Source organism: Xiphias gladius, chromosome 6 (assembly GCF_016859285.1).
Source record: "Xiphias gladius isolate SHS-SW01 ecotype Sanya breed wild chromosome 6, ASM1685928v1, whole genome shotgun sequence".
NCBI classification, from domain to species: domain Eukaryota; kingdom Metazoa; phylum Chordata; class Actinopteri; order Istiophoriformes; family Xiphiidae; genus Xiphias; species Xiphias gladius.
In genome coordinates this window covers 6799925-6819586 of record NC_053405.1, presented here as the reverse complement: position 1 = coordinate 6819586, position 19662 = coordinate 6799925, and the positions used below count along the sequence as shown (strand labels likewise).

Below are 19662 nucleotides of genomic sequence, written 5' to 3'. Positions count from 1 at the left end.
CCACCCAACCGCTCACCCACTTACCGTCGGTGAGTGTTTGGAAGAGCATCTCCTTGCTGTAGGCTCCGTAGCCGGCCACGGTGCGGGCCCTCACCTGAACCACGTAGCCGGTCCCGGGCCTCAGTCCCTCCAGCACCACATTGGGCGTCTCGCTCTGGACCAGTGAACTGTTCAGGACTGACGACTGGGACTTCGGGCAGAGTACAGGGAGAGAGATGGATATGTTTCTCAGTCATGCAAGACAGAGTATAATACTTCTTCAGTCACAGACTAAAGGAGACTAAATTCAGTGCTCAGTTTCGGCTTTCAGCTTAGACAAGATTCATTCTTCCAAGCTTCGAGTCCAAACTGAGACATTTGCCATTTTCAAACTGTGACACCACGGACACCTTGGCAGGACTGAGGAACTGCAACATCTTGACTTTGAATTCAGTCTCTAGACCTTTGTCACACCAATGCCAGTCTCTACCCCATTCTTTGTCTTCTTCCATGTTTACGAACAGTAAAAAAAAAAAGAACAGTTCAAATACCCTCCACTACATTTTGCTACTGAGCTCCACGCACTGGAATGACCCGCCTGCCTGTCCTTATCTGTCTGTTCACGTCTTAAAGGGTCACCTCACCCGAATTACAAAAAAGAAAGCTTTATATTTACCCTAGGGGACCATTTTGGTTTTATTCTTCCATATTGAGATATCCACGCCTTCACCCCAAAACAGTGGAGGTGAACACAAGCTTTCCAGAAATGTTGCCCCAGTTACTCTGAATAATCCACAGACCTCACTATAAACAGCTTTTATTGGACCTACTTTCTACTCAAGGAAGGTCACTGTGGAATCTGTTCATAGAGAGGTGTGTAGATTATCCAGAGTGACCAGGTCATTGTTTTTGGAAAGACACGTTGCTGTGAATTTCTTTCAATGGGTTGAGCAGCATTATTCTATATATACATTATACGTAAATATGATATATTTCCAATGTAATGCGGATGAAAATCAGCCATATGTACCGTTAACAGCAGCAGTAACCTTACAAACGGCCTCAATGAGTTTAAGTGTTGGATGTCCCACAATGGCAGTCCGTGATTATATGTTTGAAACCTATTGCTAAAAACCCAAGTGGGCTGTTTGACTCTGACCTTAGCTTTGATGCTCAAGTTAAAAAAAACTGTACAGTCCAGCAAAATTAAGTCATCCACGATTTTATCTCTTCATGTCCGGGCTACTGTAACTCCACGTACTCTCGCTTGAGCCAAAGCCACTTTCCCGTCTGCAACTGGATTAACTAATTCAGGTAAATTTGATCACGTCATCCATATCTTGGCCTCTGTTCATTGGCTACCTGTTCTTTTTAGAATTTTTTTTTTTTTAAATTTTACCAGTACCAATCATGGCTAAATAGGGATCTTGCGCAAAATCACAATTCTGAACCCCCCCACTCCTTATGAGCCAAATCACAGTCTGAGGTCCTTTGTTAATGGATCAAGGTTGGTAACTAGAGGTGACAGAGCCTTAACTGTCAAAGCACCCAGACTCTGGAACGCCTTGCCAGAGGAACTTAGGCTCGCCAACTCTCAACCCTTAAGTCATTTCTAAAGACACACTTGTACAGACAGGCAATTTCATGTTAACACTGTACAGTTTCTCTCATTTAGTGTGCTGATCTTATTTTAGAATTTTTGACCCTGTATTGTGAGTGTTTTTGTCTATTTCTTGTTTTTGTTGTTTTTGTTTTGCTTTCTTGGGTTTTTTAATATTTTATCCTACATTTTATTTATTTTAATATTTCGGTTTTCTTTGCTCTGTGCAGCTCTTTGTAACCACTGTTTTAAAAATGTGCTCTAATCCAAATAGAGATCTTATTATTATTATCATCATAAGCAAAATTCCTTCGTTGTATTGAATAGATGAAATTTCAAAATGGGCACACCTCAAAACCGTGGCGCATAAAAAAACACTGTCTACATGGTAAAACAAAACCAGCATTGAGTGATATATTTGGGTGAACTGGACACCCCCCCCCCCCAAAAAAAAAATCAACCGACTGCTCCTGCTTTCACCTCCACACCTGTCTTCAATCAGCTCATCAACCCAACAGATTGTTCTGCTTGTTCTGTTCTTGGCTGCTCCTGTATCTAATATACTTGAGTTATTTCCGTGTGTTTCCTTGTGCCTGGTACTAAATGTTTCTAACCGTGTTCAGGATTCCCTGCGCCTTCTTCTCCATTGGGTCTCCTCATCCGCTCAGGCCACTTCACCTTACTACCGCCCTCTTTTCTGTCTCTGCGTTTGGGTCCAGAAACTAACGAGCCATTGCAGTCCTTACAGAAATACTGTCCAATTTACTCTGGTGATTTAATTGAAGCTACTTTTGGTCAAAGAACACAGTAGTCTAGTCACACTAGTCACAACAACTTCTGCGGATTATCCAGAGTTACTGGGTCATTGTTTTTGAAAAGGAATGTTGCCGTTAAATTTTAAGTCATTTTTTAGTCTTATGAGAAGCACAAGCACATTAATAATCCCACTGTATTATAAGGGAGCTAATATTTAAAACTTAAGCACATGTGAAGAAAAGTATCTGCATTCGAAGAAACCACTGGGGATGAAAAACCAATTTATTTTTTTTATATATAGTTAAGGTATACTGACCCTTTAACAACCCTTTAACAACGACCTCGTTGTAGGTAGTCTTTAAGCCACAAAAGAAGCCTTCTGTTTATACTCCACCTATTGTCGTTATCACTTTCTAATTTCTGAAACCCCATTTTCACCTCATGCATCTCTCCTCCACCTTAAATCTGACTCCCCTCTCTTACACTTTCTCTCAACTACCTTCCAGTCATCATTAATTTTGTCCTTCAGCACCTACTTCATATTTCTCTTTCCTAAGTCTCTTGATCTGTTTTCCATCTCTTTCCTCTTCTCTTTGACCCATTCATTCCTCCTTTCCCTGCAAATATGATTAAGTGACAATGCAGTTAATTAGCTGTTGCCCAAAAAGACAGGTCTACCTGACCATTTGGTCCTCTCTCCCCACGGTCCTCCTCCTGAGGTGGATTAGATATCAGACCTATCAGGTCTGCCTTAATAACCCAAGGCTACAACCTATTACCCGTATCTTTCTATGCCCTCCTTCTGTGCTTCCTGTCACCGGTTTCTTTCAGATAAAAAGGTTTTACTGCGGCAAAATCTAAACGGTCCAGAGAGAACGACAGATACGGTGTGATGATGGCATGAAAGGAGGGGGAGGGGATCATGCCGTGAGGATGAAGGAGGTGGAAGGAGTGGAGGGGTCGACTGCAGAGCTGAGAGGAGAGGAAGAGAGAGATGATGATGGTGACGAGGAGAGTTCGGTAGAGAAAAAAAGGGGGAGGAAAGTGAGGGGTTGGGGGAGATTAGGGAGAAAGAGGGTTATCAGAAGCGGACATGCACACAACTGAAAAGGGGTTCAAGATGATTGAGTTGTTATGACTGTTACCAATATTATTCTCAGTAACAAATACCCATCTCCCTCTTGTCTGCCTTAAACGCTTTTTGTTGCTGCTTGTGCCTATTATGTCTATTATGATGTGAGATGTCATGTATTTGTGTCATTCCTGTGTACCTACAGTAGCTCGGTCTATTTAGCATCATTGAACCCTCTAAGTTCTTTTGGTGCATCGTTAGTAAACTGCACTATGATCAAAGACAGGCTCCACTAATCCTGCTGTGATAATAAGGACAAGAAACATGGATAACTGTAGAGTCTGCAGTGTTAAAAGCTGGGAGAGAATAAGATAGAGAGTCATATTCGGAAGTGGCCACAGAAATGGGGGTATTGTGTCACGGATGGGGTTTGGAGAGGTGTGTGGGGGGTTGGCTCTATGCTTGCCACAGCGAAGAGGTTAAGGGACAGCCCATCTGGGAAGGTCTGGTAGCCAGAGATAAATAGTAGGGAAAAATCCGGCCTCCCTGTGCCGTATCAAATTTACTACATTAAAACCTCATTATCTATAGAGTGGCAAAGAGGGTAGGAGGAGGTAAGGGAGGGATGGAGGGGGAAGTGGAGGGAAGGAAGGTGGAGAAAAATGACAAAGTACCAGAAAAGGAGGTACAGTACAGCTGTCTGGTGAGAAAAACCTCTCCTCGCTCCTTCCAGGCTTATCAAACTGCTCCCTGAAGACTTCTTCACTTGAAGCTGGGAGCTAAAATTAGTCACTTTGTGTGTTTGGCTTTCTATAATGTGAAATACAGTATTACCCCCTTCTTAAGATGAAGAAGAAGGAGGAAGAAGCGAAAAGAAAAAAACAGCTTTTGATTCCGTGTGTAAATTGGCTTCCATGTTAAATAATGTTAACGCTAAGGCTGCAGCAAATAAGGCTGACTTACAGTAAAGTCGCTGCCCTGATTTTGACTAAGCAAGGGTTTTATCTGTGACTGTCAGACCACAGCTACAGTACATCTCCCAGCGAACGCACTGCTTCTCACTCTGTCTTCAACTCACTCTAATTGCTCTCCGAGAGGAAAGATTTCCACTCTTTCCTTGTCTGCTTTCCCTGGAACTTCGCTGTTAGGAAAAACCTTGGGAAATATGGGAGCTTAGCAGCAATCCCACCCCCAGGTGCAGCACCCCTGCCTCATGAGGATTACTTGTATTGTTGTAAGATTTTTTAATTTCCTGTTGCATTACACCGCTGTCATTTGTGACAACTTTTGCTTTTTCAAATTATTGCAAGAATGCAACCTCCCCAGATTGCTCCTTATAGTATTTTGTACGATGTCCTATAGTAATTTGTCTGTACTGAACTATTGTGGCGGGAAGGTTGGACAAGATTCAATTACACCTCTCCAGCATGAACAAAACATTGTTTAAATGCAGTTCTCAACTAACAGCCCCTTGTAAAAAGTGTGGCATTGTCATGAGTGGTGACACTGTGCTGCCAGTGCCAGTAATTATGACTGAAGTACATTTCCTAACTTTGCCATTGTCATACTGACATTTTGTTTGGCTGATATGATGTCATATGGTGCTGTCAAAATGTGATTTACAACGTTGTAAATTCTCCAGATGGACAGCCTGGACTCCAGACAGTTTTTTTATTTTGTTTTTTTATTTGATATATGTAGCAATAGGTTTGTCTATTGTTCCAATCATGTTTTTTTGCTCAAGAAATGTATCTATTGTATGTATGATAACTCCAACAAGCCCTCACACCACAACAAAACAGGTCATTTTCAGGGCCTTGGAAAATGACCAATAGATCTGTCCCACATGAGGATTGACTCATCTTTTACCTCCCGGCTGGCGTCGGGGAAAGAAACAAGTATTGACTGGTAGCAGACCAGATGTCAACCATGGTTTCCGGTGACAAAAGTCAGACACTTTGTCACTGTATAGACACTGTATAGCCAACCTCCCACCTGAACTCTTTCCTAAGAGGTTTTGTGGTGGGTAAACTACTTCAGCATTTGTTTCTGAAAGGAAACTCACTATTTGAATGGCCACAAAATGTTACCTGTAAGGAAAATGTAAACTGTTAGTTCTTGTGACGTCAACAAATAAAAATGGTGCCGTTTTTCTGGTGAAGACAATAAACAGTTCATTTCTGCTGTGCAGAAAGTTCTGCACAGTTCTTTGAACAACTGATGAAAGTGCTTTCAGGTACCAAATTCTTATAAATGCATTATTGCACTTCACTAATTTGAGAAGAATCACGCTCAGTGAGCTCTGGAAGATCCCTTTGAATAATATTTCATCAAAGGAAATCAGCGATTAGGATAGTTATGACCCGGCGTCCATTATTTTGGACATTAGACACTGGATCTGCATGTGTTGATCATTTTTAGTAGCCTTTCTAATTGTGACAGTAAGATGGGAAAGAGCATAGTTTGAATATAATATGGGTAAGACTTTGCACAATCTCATTAAAAGCATATACAAAAGCATCAACACACATGTCAGAAGGCATACTTTGGTGTCATAGTTTAATTACTTGTGTAATGATGAATGGTCGTGTTACTGCTGTATTTATACAGTTAGATTGGATTTACATGTGAATACTGCACACACTGTCACCAAGAGCTTTCAACGCAGCAATAATAACCCTAACGGCTCAAACGACACACACAAACACACAGTCTCCCCTTTCTCTTGTGCAGCCATATAATACGTTGTGCTAGAAAATTGGAATCTGTGAGCGAGCCCTCTGGAGTCATGGACTGAGCGTTTTCATCAAAGGGAATAGATAAGAGTGAGAGTTGACACAAGTCTTGAGCTTTTAAAGTTTGTAGTTCTGTTTTTGGTTGAGCGTTTTTAGTTGAGTGATGGAAGCACCAGTGCTCTGACAGTACGTATTAAAAAGAAGAAAAAATTAGTGCAGAGACTTGCAGTGGTATCCCAAAAAACAAACAAACAAACAAACAAAAAAAACCTTTTTTTCTTCAGTTTTGTAAAAAGGACAAGAAGATGGCGAGGAATCAAATGTGGGCTGTGGATGAGGAGGCATGTTGCTCTTCTTGGTGTATCTCACACAATCCCTTGTAGGTGCTTCGCTCTTTGTCTTTAATTCGACTGCAGTGAAAGTCTATCTGTTTTTTGCAGCTGCTGGCTCAGCTTCAGAAAAGATGAGGATATTCTTATATTTAGCTTTGGGTGGTAGATATGCTTTTAATTTAACTTTCTGTCTCAAAAAGGCATTGCTTCCCATTTACTGAATTACAAAGAAGACGAGATATGCAGCCACAATTTGTCATTTCTTCCTTTCCTAGAGCAGCAATCTTTGATGGGAAAGCAATCAGTCTCTGAATGCTTCGCCCCTGAATCAGAAGCCCTCATTGGGTGCTCCAGGTTTGACATTCTTCATGCAGACTAGTTTAATCATTAAGCCCTGGCTGTGAAGTGTTTTGTGCCTTAGTCTCCTGGTTCATACGGGTTAAGACATTGTCCACTACAGAACAGCTGGAGCCTTGATTAGTTTAGTCAGAGCAGAGTGAGTAGGAGCGTTGATTTCAACGGCGCCCACTAACAGATCCATGGGTGCTTTAGTCTTATTGTCTTGAAGAGATTCAGCTTGGGGGATAGAAAGATCTTCCAGTGCTCTCAAGATGTTGACATACAGAGCAAAAAGCAGTGGGGTGACATTTTTTTTCATCACATGCGCACATTATTCTCTTTTGCAAAACACTGAAAACAAGTGTAAAGAGCACTTTCACAAGGCTCGATAACATTTTTGCCGCTGTGGAAACTGTCTTCCATCTTTCTAGGCTTCATGAGCCTGGATTCTAGGCCTGGTTGAATGGATGGTTTCCTGGAGAGATGTTCTGCTCTCTGTGGTGGTGAGTCTATCGCCCTGTGAAGAAGGGCTCCGTTCTTCATAGATACAAAGGTAACTATGTAGAACCAGAAGTTTGTGCTGACTTTCGGCACATACTGAGGTCAGATCAGCTGTAAGCTGAGGAGTTGAGTCCACAACACATTGTTAGTGGCTGCAGTCCTCAAAGACTTCTTGGATTCTGGGGTATGTACAACCATCACCAGGCACAGACTATATTGAAAAACTGCATCAGAGCTGCAAGAACATGTCATGGTATCATTTTGACTGAGACTGCTTATATGATTATCTTCCTATAAAACAGCTATAAAACATATAATTTCACCTTCCATAACTGTATTTTTAATTTTTTAATTTTTTTTTCAATGCTTTTAGCTGCTGTTTCTTCTAGTTATTTAAGTGAAGATCAGCCTACACAAGACCCATGTGGACTGCACAAGTTCTTGGTGTTTCTTTTTGTGAGTTACTTAAACAATTAAACATTTGATTTAACTGGATCTTCCACAGCCCATATTGTGCGTTAGGACTTATGAAACTGTGACACCTCAAAATACTTAACCAGTTGTTCATGGGAGAAAGATACACAGCTTTATTAGATTCAATAAATCAATAAACTCTTCTTTTAGAATTTAGTTGAACTGATGTAGCCTTGGTTTGACAAGAGCTCAGTGAAGCCAGTTGTTAATGAATGGACGCTCATTTTTGCCAATGACTGCTATCATCAATTTATGTGTGCTGGCTTAAAGCTCTCCATCACTGTAAAACCCTGTCAGTGTGACTATAGGCACCATGGAACATGCATTGTAGCTCTAAGATCAATCCTGACTTATTGGGAAATGATACTGTATAAAAGATGATACTCTTTAATAGACATCCGGCACAAATGAAAGACAACATACATCAATTACAGGAACTATGAATCTAAAATAAAAGAAATATGTTGACAGGTTTCTGCCTTCAGCTCTCATGAATTAATCACCATATCATGTCTAGAGCAGATTTTAAGCCATTGCAGCTGCTGAACTAATAATAATGATGACGTTTTTTTAATCAATCAGTGGTAGTCATGTAATAACAACAGGAAAATCACAAAAACTATACATCATTGAGTGATCATTATTATTTTTAGTGGTACTGTGGTGTGAACGGACACATTCAAAAACACAAAAACACAAGCCACATACATCTGTCAAAGTTTTGTGTGTCCACGATTGTACCAGTGGACACGGTGGCTGTGTTTGAGGTCATTGTTTGAGTCATTCGGTCCACTGACTGAAGAAAATGTCTCACAACATGTACACCCGAATGTGTGACAGGTGCTTCAGAGGGCAGCATCTCGTGAAAAGTCAGAAAACTCCAGCGCCATCAAGTATATAAAATTAAATAAATCATAATATAGAATTATAAAATTACACTTCCATGTTTTTGCATTATTATGTTCATATTTCCTTATTTTTTCGAACTGGGATCATTTTATGAACGAAAAAATGAAAATTTTGAGTAGTGGTCCTTTGTCCTCATTTTTCTTTGACTTTTGGATGGTCTAGGTCGTACGCATGTTGTTTTTGTCTTCAGTACTGTTTGCCCTTATTAACTTATGTCCTTTTCAAATCTTCTAACAAAACCACATGTTGCGGTCTTATGGGGCAGTATTTCTTTGCCAGGAGAGGTGACTTTCTGGGGTCTTCGCTGGTTGCCTGGCAACCTTACAGCGATAACTGGACTTTAGTTTTCGCATGGATTAAACAATGAGATACAACATGTTCATTAGAGGGCTATAGACGCGGTGGTAGGCAGTTTTTTTTTGTTTTGTCTTTTTTTCGCCCCTGGACAGCACCAGGCTAGCTGTTTCCCTCTGTTTCCACTCTCTATGTTTAGCTAAGCTAACCGTCTGCTGCCCGTTGCCTCATGGGCTATTGGACGGACACATATGAGACTGGTGTCACTCTTTCCGTCTAACTTTTGCTTTAAGTAAAAAAAAAAAAAAGGGCCTTCTTTATCCAATCCCCCGATGGTTGTGTTTTTCCTGATTCCTGATTCCTTGTGATTCTCTGATTGGTCAATTTATCCAGCATCCGTCTATAATTAATGAGCTGTTGTGACTTCTTGTAAAAGGTGCTCTCCAGCAACAGTGATAATATTTGTAGACTTATTTGATATTGGTTCGCCTCTTTTATCGACTCTAATGGATTACCGGCTGAGACCATAACAACAACAGAAAAAAGCACACAGACGCACACACAAAGAGACACAGACATTTATCATCCCACTCTACCTTGTCATAGTATCGTATCTCATAGTCGAGGATAATTCCGTTTGGCTGTTCGGGCGGTGGCCATGACAACGAGAAACTGCGGCTCGTTGAGCTCACTTGGTGCATTATGGGAACTACTGAGGGAGCTGTCGAAAAACACACACACACGCACACACACACACACACACACACACACACACAAGTACACACAATCAATTAGTCAGTTAAAAGATTCGCCAGCATGCTTAAATGCCATGAATATGGAAATATAGTATAGTGTGTAATGTAGTGACATATTGCCGAGGATTATTTACACCCAGAGGAGAAAAATGTTCCCTCATCCAGGCTCATGAAAGCAAGTTACTGCACTTGTCACTGACGGGGGAAGCGAGAGTTATGTCTGCAATGTACTTTTACTCATTATTTCAGGAACTAGAAGCTATCAGCTATAATGCATTTCACGCCTTTTCTACTGGGATCTTTTTATGCGAGAGAGGAAGAAATCGAAACAGGGAGATTGATACTACACCAGCGTGAGAAGCGTCAAATGGAGGTGGGTTTCGTTGGCAGTGAGGGTCTTAAAGGAAACTAAAGGATATCATATTTTCTTGAAAATACAATACAATCAATAATCAATTGGTTTTATGGTGATTCTGTTGGAAAAAGCGTTCAAATGCACGTGGATGGTATGATTCTTACACAGCTGAGTCCTCAGGACAACATGGGACTGCCATAATCCTCAGTATATGCTCTGATACCTCAAGAGCCAAATGCCTGGTGTGTAGTCATTATTTGACACGGTGAGCGAGCTGTCACCTGAAAACTTCACAGTCTTTTTTAATAGCACCACTTTTGACATTTACACAGTTCTCTATATGTGGAGTGAGTTTCATATCCTAAGGTCCCATGAAACGCGCTCAAAGCCCATTGCATAATTTAAACCGCCCCGAGTGCAGTCAACCTGAAACTAAATCCGTTTTTGTTGAGTCCAGAAGATTTCAGGGATAAGAGAGTTTGGCATCTGGAAGCAGTAACAAATGTGCTCAGAAAGCATCTGGTTGACAATGGATCATGTTTCGAAACAGGAATGAGCCCGGGCAGCCGCAGATGAGGTACGGTAAATGATGTGATGAGAAAAGCGGCTTTTAAATCTAAATTTGGGTAGTGGTGGAAATATCACTCGTGTCTGTCTCTCCAACGTATTGATGGAGCAGTACCTCACCTCACTTTATAGCCTGTAAGAAATATACTGTCGAGAGATTTAGAGAGAGGGACAGAGAGAGGAGGGCAGGGAGAGGGGATAAAGGCGAGAAAAAGAGAATTGAGAGAGAGAGGCAGAGGGAAAGAGGAAAACAGGATGAAAGCTGTGGATGTGCAGGGAAAACAGAGGAGGGGGGAGAGAAAGGGGGACAGAGGGAGAGAGATGACAAGCTTATAACATGTTTTATGAATTAAAAGACTGTAGCTCAATTTCCTTTATCCCCCCAGCCATCCCTCCCTCGCTTAATCCACCGTGCCCCAGGATATGCTTACACACATGCACAGATGCCTGCATACACATATACAAATGCTTACACACACACACACACACACACACACACAGCTGTTGCACTCCCCACTCACCAGCCTGATTGGTTGTAATATTGATTGACAGTTGCTGGGCGGGGTAAGGGCTCTTGTTGGAGACGCCGTTGACTGCCTGTAGAATATAAAGTGTAATGTTCAATTATTCCACCTCAGAGACACTAACATTAATATTTATTTTAACTGACCGCTAAGCCCTTTTCCTCCTTGGTTACTGTTGCCACTCCTCTTAAACTTTCTGTTCTGCACAGCATGTGGTGCAGTTTACAATGATAACAGGGGCAGATTTACCACTTGAAATTCTTAGTAATTTTTTTAACAGTGGGTCCTTAATTTGAGACAGAGGAAAAGAAAAGAAGGCGCCTAATTTCTAACTAGCAATTGTCGATTTTACCGTCTGAAAGGACAGCAGTCGTGAGCAGATTTTGCCGGCTGATTAAAATAACCTCAGCTCCACGAGTTGGTCAAAAACACCATCTCCGGGGGACTTTTTAATTTAGTTTCCAGTTGACTTGTTTCAAAAGGAGAAATCTGTAAAAGGCATCTTAAATATGCACTTGATGGCTACATACATGAATGGCTAAAGCTAACAGGTCCCAGGCATAAAATTAGCAACGTCACCGGTTGAAGACCCAGGAGGGAAACAAAGAAATAAAGAAACAGCATCTTGTATTGCAGTGTAGAGCTAGCTAGCGCTATTGCTAAACTTATATAAAGGAAAAAATTAAGATCAGACTCAAAAATTAACACAGTTTGGCTGCTTAGCCTACAATAGGACAAGCAAAGCGGAGGTTAGATTTGCGCTTTACTGTTTGTATTTTCAAACAGTTTGTTTCATTTTCAATGTTACAAGAGAAAGGGCTCTTAGGATGAGGACTAACCAATGAGTTTGGCAAACGTAATATTGTCTGGTTGGTGTCGCCGGAGTGTAAACCCCACACTCTGGTATAGAGGCATCCATGACCCAATAAACTGGGAAAGCAGAAAAAAAGGGATTTCATCCATTCCTTACAATTCCTTGTTGTTGTATTTTTTGGGGTTTGGAAAGGCTACAACAACAACAACAAGAAAAAAAGACACCATCGTCCAAACTTTATATACCGAGTATCACTCTCAATACAGGTGCATGAACATCGCTTCAACGTGGATAAATCCAAAGCTTGACAGACCTGCCGTGCAGAGTTTCAGTTGCAAAGCTATGATTGAACACCTGCTGTTCAGGGGAGGGATTTAGAAAACAGTCAATCATCAGCAGCAATGAGGTGGTTTTAATATCAGAGCACAGACGCACTTGCCAGTGTCTTCCTGAAACTGAAGGGTCTCGCCATCTTTCTCCTCTCACCAACATAAAGACACAAATAGCATGTTCGGAGCGTGTTTTAAAGACCACCTCATTAGCTGCCACATATCGTTTGCCATGAGCTCAGTTAATCATTTTGACAAAACAATGTCTTCTGTCATAGCAAATCATTAAACCAAGGCTGGTAATTAATGAGAGTAGCTTGATGGCTTTTTCCAAGATCTACTCCTTTATTTTTTGGGTTGTTTTTTTTTCTTATTCTTACCTATTTTATTTTATGCATTTCCCCCTTTCCTCGTGTTTTTGAGTATTCAAAAAAAATACATGCCGCCAAAATTACAAAAAGCTTCCTGCCAGCCCGCATTTCACAACTACGCTGATAAGCGTGTTACTGAAACAATGTTTTGCGAGTGAAGGTCTTCAGATGACATCGGTTTGTTAGAGCAGGTTTCAGTCTATTCGGTTAGTGGATAATCTGATTTTGGGAAAAAACTGAACTGATCATGGATGCCTCAGTGGAAACTCTTTGGTGGCATACTTGGTGAATGCCTTCGGTAAACACAAGATTACAATTAACACTTTCATTTTAGTAATTAATTAATTCATCCTTATTGATCTGTTCATCTCACAACAGAGAGCTTGAAGATGGGTCAACTCATATGTCTGTTTGAGTGGATTCCTATGAAAAAAAAAAAAAGCCAATTCTAAATAATAGATCCACTGAACTCGACACTGGCTGCATAGGGAAATTGAAGTTTCATACTCTTTTCCCTAAACAATTACAAGGCAGGTGACCTTGGTTAAGACACCCAACCCTGATGGTAAACTAGGCCGATGGCACAGTATTGAAGACTTCTGGGTGGCCTTGTGGTGTGAGACATGATATAACTGCAGATTTTGCATTAAAGCCCACACGTCAGCAAGCATTTATGCAACCTTAGTATCCTTGAGCATCATAGTGAATATCTGGCAGCTATTTGCATTTAAAACAAGACCTGAAAGCATCAAGGCTGTTTTTTAAGTGGGTAATACATAATAAGTAATAACTATTCTTTTGAGTTGCAACTTTGCATTTTAAATAGTTTTCCGTAATGGTAGACAAAAAAAAAAAAAAAAAGAGTTAAAGTGAATTTAAAAATATCTTAATGTGAAAAACTGCTGGTAACTCCACTGAAAATCCAACTTTTGAGCATCAAATACTCATCTCCAAGTTTGTTACTAAATATCCTGGATTTAAAGCAATAACAAGAGATCCTAATGGCAATACAGGGTCATTAGGGTCACTTGGCCCATACTACTTGGCCCCTTTTCTATAAATACTAAGTCTTCTGTCAGAAACCTAAGTGTCTTACTTGATTCCAACCTTAATGTTGAGATTCATGTCACTAACACGGCCCAATCGGGCTTCTATCGTTTATGGGACGTTGCTAAAATCCGTTCATGTCCGAGCTTCAGAGACACAGAAACCATCATACATGCTTTCATGTCCTCACGTTTAGATTACTGTAATGGTCTCGTAACTGGCATCAATCAGAAAAGGACTCCTAGACTTGAAATAGTACAGAATGCAGCAGCCAGACTACTAACAAAAACCAAGAAAAGAGGTCATATCACTCGCCTCTTAATGTCTCTACCATTGGCTGCCAATTTATTACAGGATCAATTTTTAAGATTCTACCTATGAATTTTAAAGCACTTCATGGCCTAGCCCCAGGCTATATTTCTGAATAACTTGTCCCTTACTGACCTGCACGCAGTCTGAGGTCCTCAGATAGGGCCTTGTTGGTAGGTCCCATGTCCCAGGAGCTTTGCTGTTAGGGCACCAGAACTTTGGAACAACCTGCCCAGTGAACTCAGACTTGCAAAATCAGTATCTTCTTTTAAATCGCTTCTGAAAACACATTTCTTTCAAAAGGCTTAAGAATAATTTCCTTTAAATATTTGATATATTTTTACATTTCTTATTTGTGTTTTTATTTTTATTGTCCGCTTTTGAAGATTTATTTTCTATACCTTATTCCTTCAATTTGTCTGCATGCATTTGTTGTGTTTGCTTTGTTTTATTATCCCTGTGAAGCAAGGGATTTCTTTTTTTGATAAGTGCTATATAAATAAACTATTATTATTATTATTATTATTATTATTATCATTATTAAATAAATGCTACACTATAGTGGACCTTTGGAGCTATACACAGGTTACAGTGCAACCCAGAGTTGTAATATGTTGTGGAAAAACTCTGAAGATAAAAATCAACAGTGGGGAAGCAATAATGCTGTAAAGGTTTGTGAATTTTATTTTAAGGAATTTTAAACACGTTTTTCTGTAATTCTGGGTCAGCATTGGAGTTCTACCTACTGTGAATCTAAGATGAATACAGCTGCCACAAACTTTTCAGAGACAAATTTTAAGCTGTCAAGAGGTGAGTGTTTGATGCTCAAAGGATAGATTTTCACTGTAGTCTTCCTCTAACAGGACTGCGTGGTGAACAAAACACTTCCCGGAATAAATAAAGCTTTAAAAAGGCACCCCTCTCTCTGGCGACCAACCTGTATGTCGAAGGTGTACGACGTGTGGGCCCGCAGCTTGCTGATCTCCACCCTTGTTACCTTTAAGCCCCGCTTGCCTGGAACAAACCCCACGCTGTCGTCGCACGGCTGACATGCCCGGCGCTCGTTGCTGTGGCACCGGCGGCACAAGACGTTGTATGACAAGTCGTCACGGTGCCCCGTGTCGCGCGGCGAGTGCCACTCCAGCAGCACTGACGTCTGGTTGACGACTGAGACCACATTGCGAGGGGCTGAGGGGACGCCTGGAGAGGGAAGATGGGAGGATAAGAACGGATTGGCACTGAAAATACATGTTTCCAGTGTCAATAATTTTAATAAGCCTGTGACTGTCAACGCCAAAGTGACGTAGATATTAATCAGGTAGATTCAGATCAGTCAGTCAGTTTAAAGCAAATCAATGCCCCACACCCGGATGCAATCAAACTTCGTTACGGTGAGTACTTGAGATGTCTGCCCTTCTGAAGGAGTAAGCTGTTGCATGAGCAGTCTGTCACTAAGTTTGTAAGTATGCAGTAAACTGTGTTTGGAACTATTTCAGTTACTGTAACATTACAATAACTACATCAGATTTATTTATTATTTGTTTTTACCATAGGCTGGAGCAATACCTCCCTGTTACAGTACATCTTTTTCATAAGCACGTATCTGACCAGTAAGAAATGTGATGTAAAAAAAATTAAACACATCTAACAATAGCATAGTTTTTGTCCCGTGGCTCGAGATCAGGTTTAAAAATACGCTGCTAAATTGTGGCTGCCAGAGGAGGAAAACAGTTTAAGTATTTTAAATTTGGGTATTTTAGTTTGATGCAAATTTTATACTTAGTATTTCACAGGGAAATATTTTAACTTTGCTACCTTTATCTAATGGCAGCAGTTTCTATTAATTATAGGCGAAGATTTTACCTAACAGCAAAAACAATTATTCGCTTACTTGACAAGCCAGTCAACAAAAAATTAACTGGGAACAATTGTGATAAACGATTCATTGTCGTATTTTAGGCAAAAATCCCCATATACTGGTCCCAGCCTATCAAATGTGAACATTTGCTACTTTTCAAAGTCTTCTATGGTAGTAGACTCAGTATGTTTGGGTCATGGACGACTGGTCGTACAAAACGAACAACATCAGCTTGGGCTTTGGGAAATTCTGATGCACATTTTTCACTATTTTCTGAAATTTTATGGACCAAATGATTAACTGTTTGATCATGAAAATAATGGGCAGATTAATCCATAATGAAAATATGATAAGTAGCAACCCCTATATCAAAAGATAAGAGGAATCTGAAGGAGCTGAGCACTTTACCCCTGGAGGCTGCGACAGAAAAGAACATCCCGTCCCATCTTGGGTTTCTGAGGAACCTTTACTTTATATTCTAGATTAAAGTATGGACACTAGAGCACACTCAAGTCAAAGCCTGAACTGATTGCTCTGTCAAAACCTGGACTTTTCTTCACACTGACCAGTGAATATTGGGATAACCGCTTTACCTTTACGTTACTGACATCCGAATCTGAGCTTCCGCCCGCCCTGTCACCCTGTCAGAGAATCCGTGTCTTTTTGTCTCCTTGCAGTCAGTCAGTCAGTTTCTCTCAACTGGTTCTCCCTCTTTTCTCTCAGCTCATCTCTTTGATCTGAGCAGAGACTCGCCTTTAAATGCACACCCCGAGTTTTCACAAGGTTAAACCTAGTGGGTGCACTTCTCCTTGACTGTTCACACGCAGCTCAGAGACGCTGCGACACGCAGACACACTCGCACGACACGTTGAAACAAAAACAGCGGAGATGAAATGGATATTCAACCCTTGGTATGTGTAGAACCACGGAGTCATAGGAAACGTCTGAGACGTGGAATACGCTGCAGCACCAGTGCTAACGATCAGTCGGGGGTTGAAAATCTAAGCAGCACCATCTTATAAACACTCCTGCTGAGAGTTAGAGGACCCGTCGAAAGCTGTGCATTCATAATTTTATGCACACAGACACATGCAGCGTGTTGACACAGATATTCCCTCAATCTTTCTTATCTGAATATCACAAATACAAATTCTTTTACACAGTCAGACACTCAGAGCTCACAAGAAATACACATTCAAGTGGAAAAAAAAGTAAGAAAGGAGGTAATAAACATTGGACATTGACCATTGTGACTGCTGTGACAATAAAAACCATTTCACCCACTCCAGTGAGTTAGAGGCACAATCAGTGCTGCACTCTACGACAACACACTGCACTTCTTCAATGTTTTGTAAATGGCTTCTGCAGTATCAAACTGACCTATACAAAAAAAAAAAAAAAAAAAAAAAGTTTCAAAAACACCCACACACACACATCGGGTACAAACACACACACACACACACACCCTCCACACCTCTGCAGCCCATGAGGCATGCTGTGGGAATGATTTTCTGTCAGGCAACTATCCACACACTGTGCGCTCACTCTTCCATTTCGCTGATCTGATTTAATATCTGATTTGGTTTATAGCAAATATAAATAAACTGAAGCTCCATCCTATATTTAAAGTTCTATCCGACAGCTCTCGGAGTTTCAACTGTTCTTTTTCATGGCTGTTGTGTATGAAAAAAAAAAAAAAAAAACCCAAAAACTTGTAACTCAATTTGTTGTTGCCCCTGAATTGAGAGTACCAAGGATATTCACAGAGCTGTGTAGGCTTGAGTAGGCTGACACCTGACACCTTTTCACTGGAAAAGTTGATTTTTCTTCTATCAGTGCCAATTTGGGAGTCTGCTGCCGCTGTTTGAGGTGAGGCTTTTCATGTGCTTTCTCTGTTGTCAGAATAAGTTAACCCCAAAAACTGTTCCATAACCACTGTTGCAAAAATCATTTCTCTTTTCTTTTTGAGGTTTCCTTCCTTAGTATATTTCAGCAGAACAAAAACAATTGCAAATGTTGCAGCCTGTAGCCCCGATGATATTTCGATGTTTTTAGTTGATGAAATAAGCTTTAAGCCTTCTAAATGGATTACATCTACAGTGAAAAATCACTTCATTTATTGCCTCTACGGATGTATTCATGGATTCACTATGTTGCTATATTACAACAACATCGATTATGCATCTCAGAGTACTTTCACATCTAACCTGTTCAGGCTCAGTTCAAACAAACTCCTGACAGTTAGCATAGTATCATTTAGTCAACATAAGGTGATCAACCCAATAAAATCCCAAGCTGTTAGAAAGACAATTCATTCAATATGTAAATATTAGAGTGTTTTTCCTACATTTTTTTTTCTTTGCAAAATGTTGAAAATGAATTTTGTGAATATAAAAGAGTAAAACGAGGTCCTGCTAATGACTGAGCCAGAGCTTTTTTTCGACCACCGAAAACATGAAGTCATATCCAGGTCACCGGGACGTGCACAGACAGAGTAGCTACACAGCTACAGCTACACAGTCACTACGCAGTCCAAAATGATTCATGTTTCAACCTACTTACACCATCTCTCCGTGGAACTGAGAGGCAGCGCTTTTTTTCTAACCACTGTGCCTCATCTTGCATAGCAACATCGCCTCTTCAACACACTAAACACATATTCACTTCAGTGGAAAGCCTGAGGAATGAGGCAGCGTTATTACTTACTGCTCCCCAAATCCCCAAACAAGGACAGGAACATTGCGGCACACTCACGCCGAATGAGGTGTATAAAATTAGTGCTGGAGTGATAAATCAAAGCAGATTTTGGCCTTTAATTTAATGATGAGCTATGGGACTGCCGGTGATGTCAAGCACCGCTATGCTGTAATATGTCAGCTATTGCTTACTTCAGTCCAAACATCTGCCCTCACAAGCCCGTATTGGTCACCTTGAAGCATAATCACATTCAGCCACACGGTTTCTCAAGTACGTATTCTTGTTCATGTATGTATGTGTTCGTTTGACAGAGAGAGAAAGACTTAGACTCACTGGTGCAAACGTCCTCAGGTTTGTCCATGTCCCCACGGTAATAGCCGTTCCGACAACCACAGAGGGTGGCGGCCTCGATAGTGGAGCGACTGTTGAGCGGGCATTGCTGACATAATCCTGGCCCCTGGGAGGACTTAAAAGTGCCCTGAGGACAAGCTGTAAAGAGAGAGAGAGAGAGAGAGGGGGGAAAAACACATAAAAATTTGATAAAAATAACAATACGCAACTCACATTAAACACAATGAATACGTTATAATTTTCTTAGCTTGAGTCAGGTTAGTGCACCTTTTATTTGTCTTTGGCATTTGGTAAACTTTTTGTTTTTGAAGGACGTTGTACCAGTAGAGTTATTATTGGTACAATGAAGCTAACAGAGCACAGAGGGGGGTTTCTGGGATAGCAGCTCATGATCTTATTCTGACAAGATACACAAAAACGTTTTCTGTGTGCGTGGTGTAGATTATGGTTGCACTCCTCTAGTTCCCTTATCTGGGTCAGACTTTTTTTCGTCCGTAGATCTTAACCGAATTATACTTTATGACACGAAACACATTCATGAATTCTTAAAGATGATGTCCCCCTTTTTTGTCCCCCCCCCCCGACAGCTCGTGCCGAGCATAAAGTACGGTATCGTTATTCAGCTCGCCTACACGCAGTTTCATTATTTGCCCTGCAGTACGCCCGGGACAAGACTACAGTAACGATGGAGATC

The 19662-nt window shown here is 40.8% G+C and overlaps 1 protein-coding gene across 2 annotated transcripts in view; it reads right to left on the bottom strand.

The window, feature by feature from the left end:
* LOC120790732 (ephrin type-B receptor 1-like) overlaps positions 1-19662 on the bottom strand; it is an 82632-nt gene that overhangs the window by 22530 nt on the left and 40440 nt on the right. For both annotated transcript variants that reach the window (XM_040128554.1, XM_040128553.1), the window contains exons 6-10: positions 18951-19106; positions 15000-15262; positions 11190-11265; positions 9588-9712; positions 25-190 (exon numbers count right to left, since the gene is read on the bottom strand). In XM_040128554.1, the coding sequence (XP_039984488.1) occupies positions 25-190; positions 9588-9712; positions 11190-11265; positions 15000-15262; positions 18951-19106 (786 nt within the window). The remainder of the gene's footprint in view (positions 1-24; positions 191-9587; positions 9713-11189; positions 11266-14999; positions 15263-18950; positions 19107-19662) is intronic.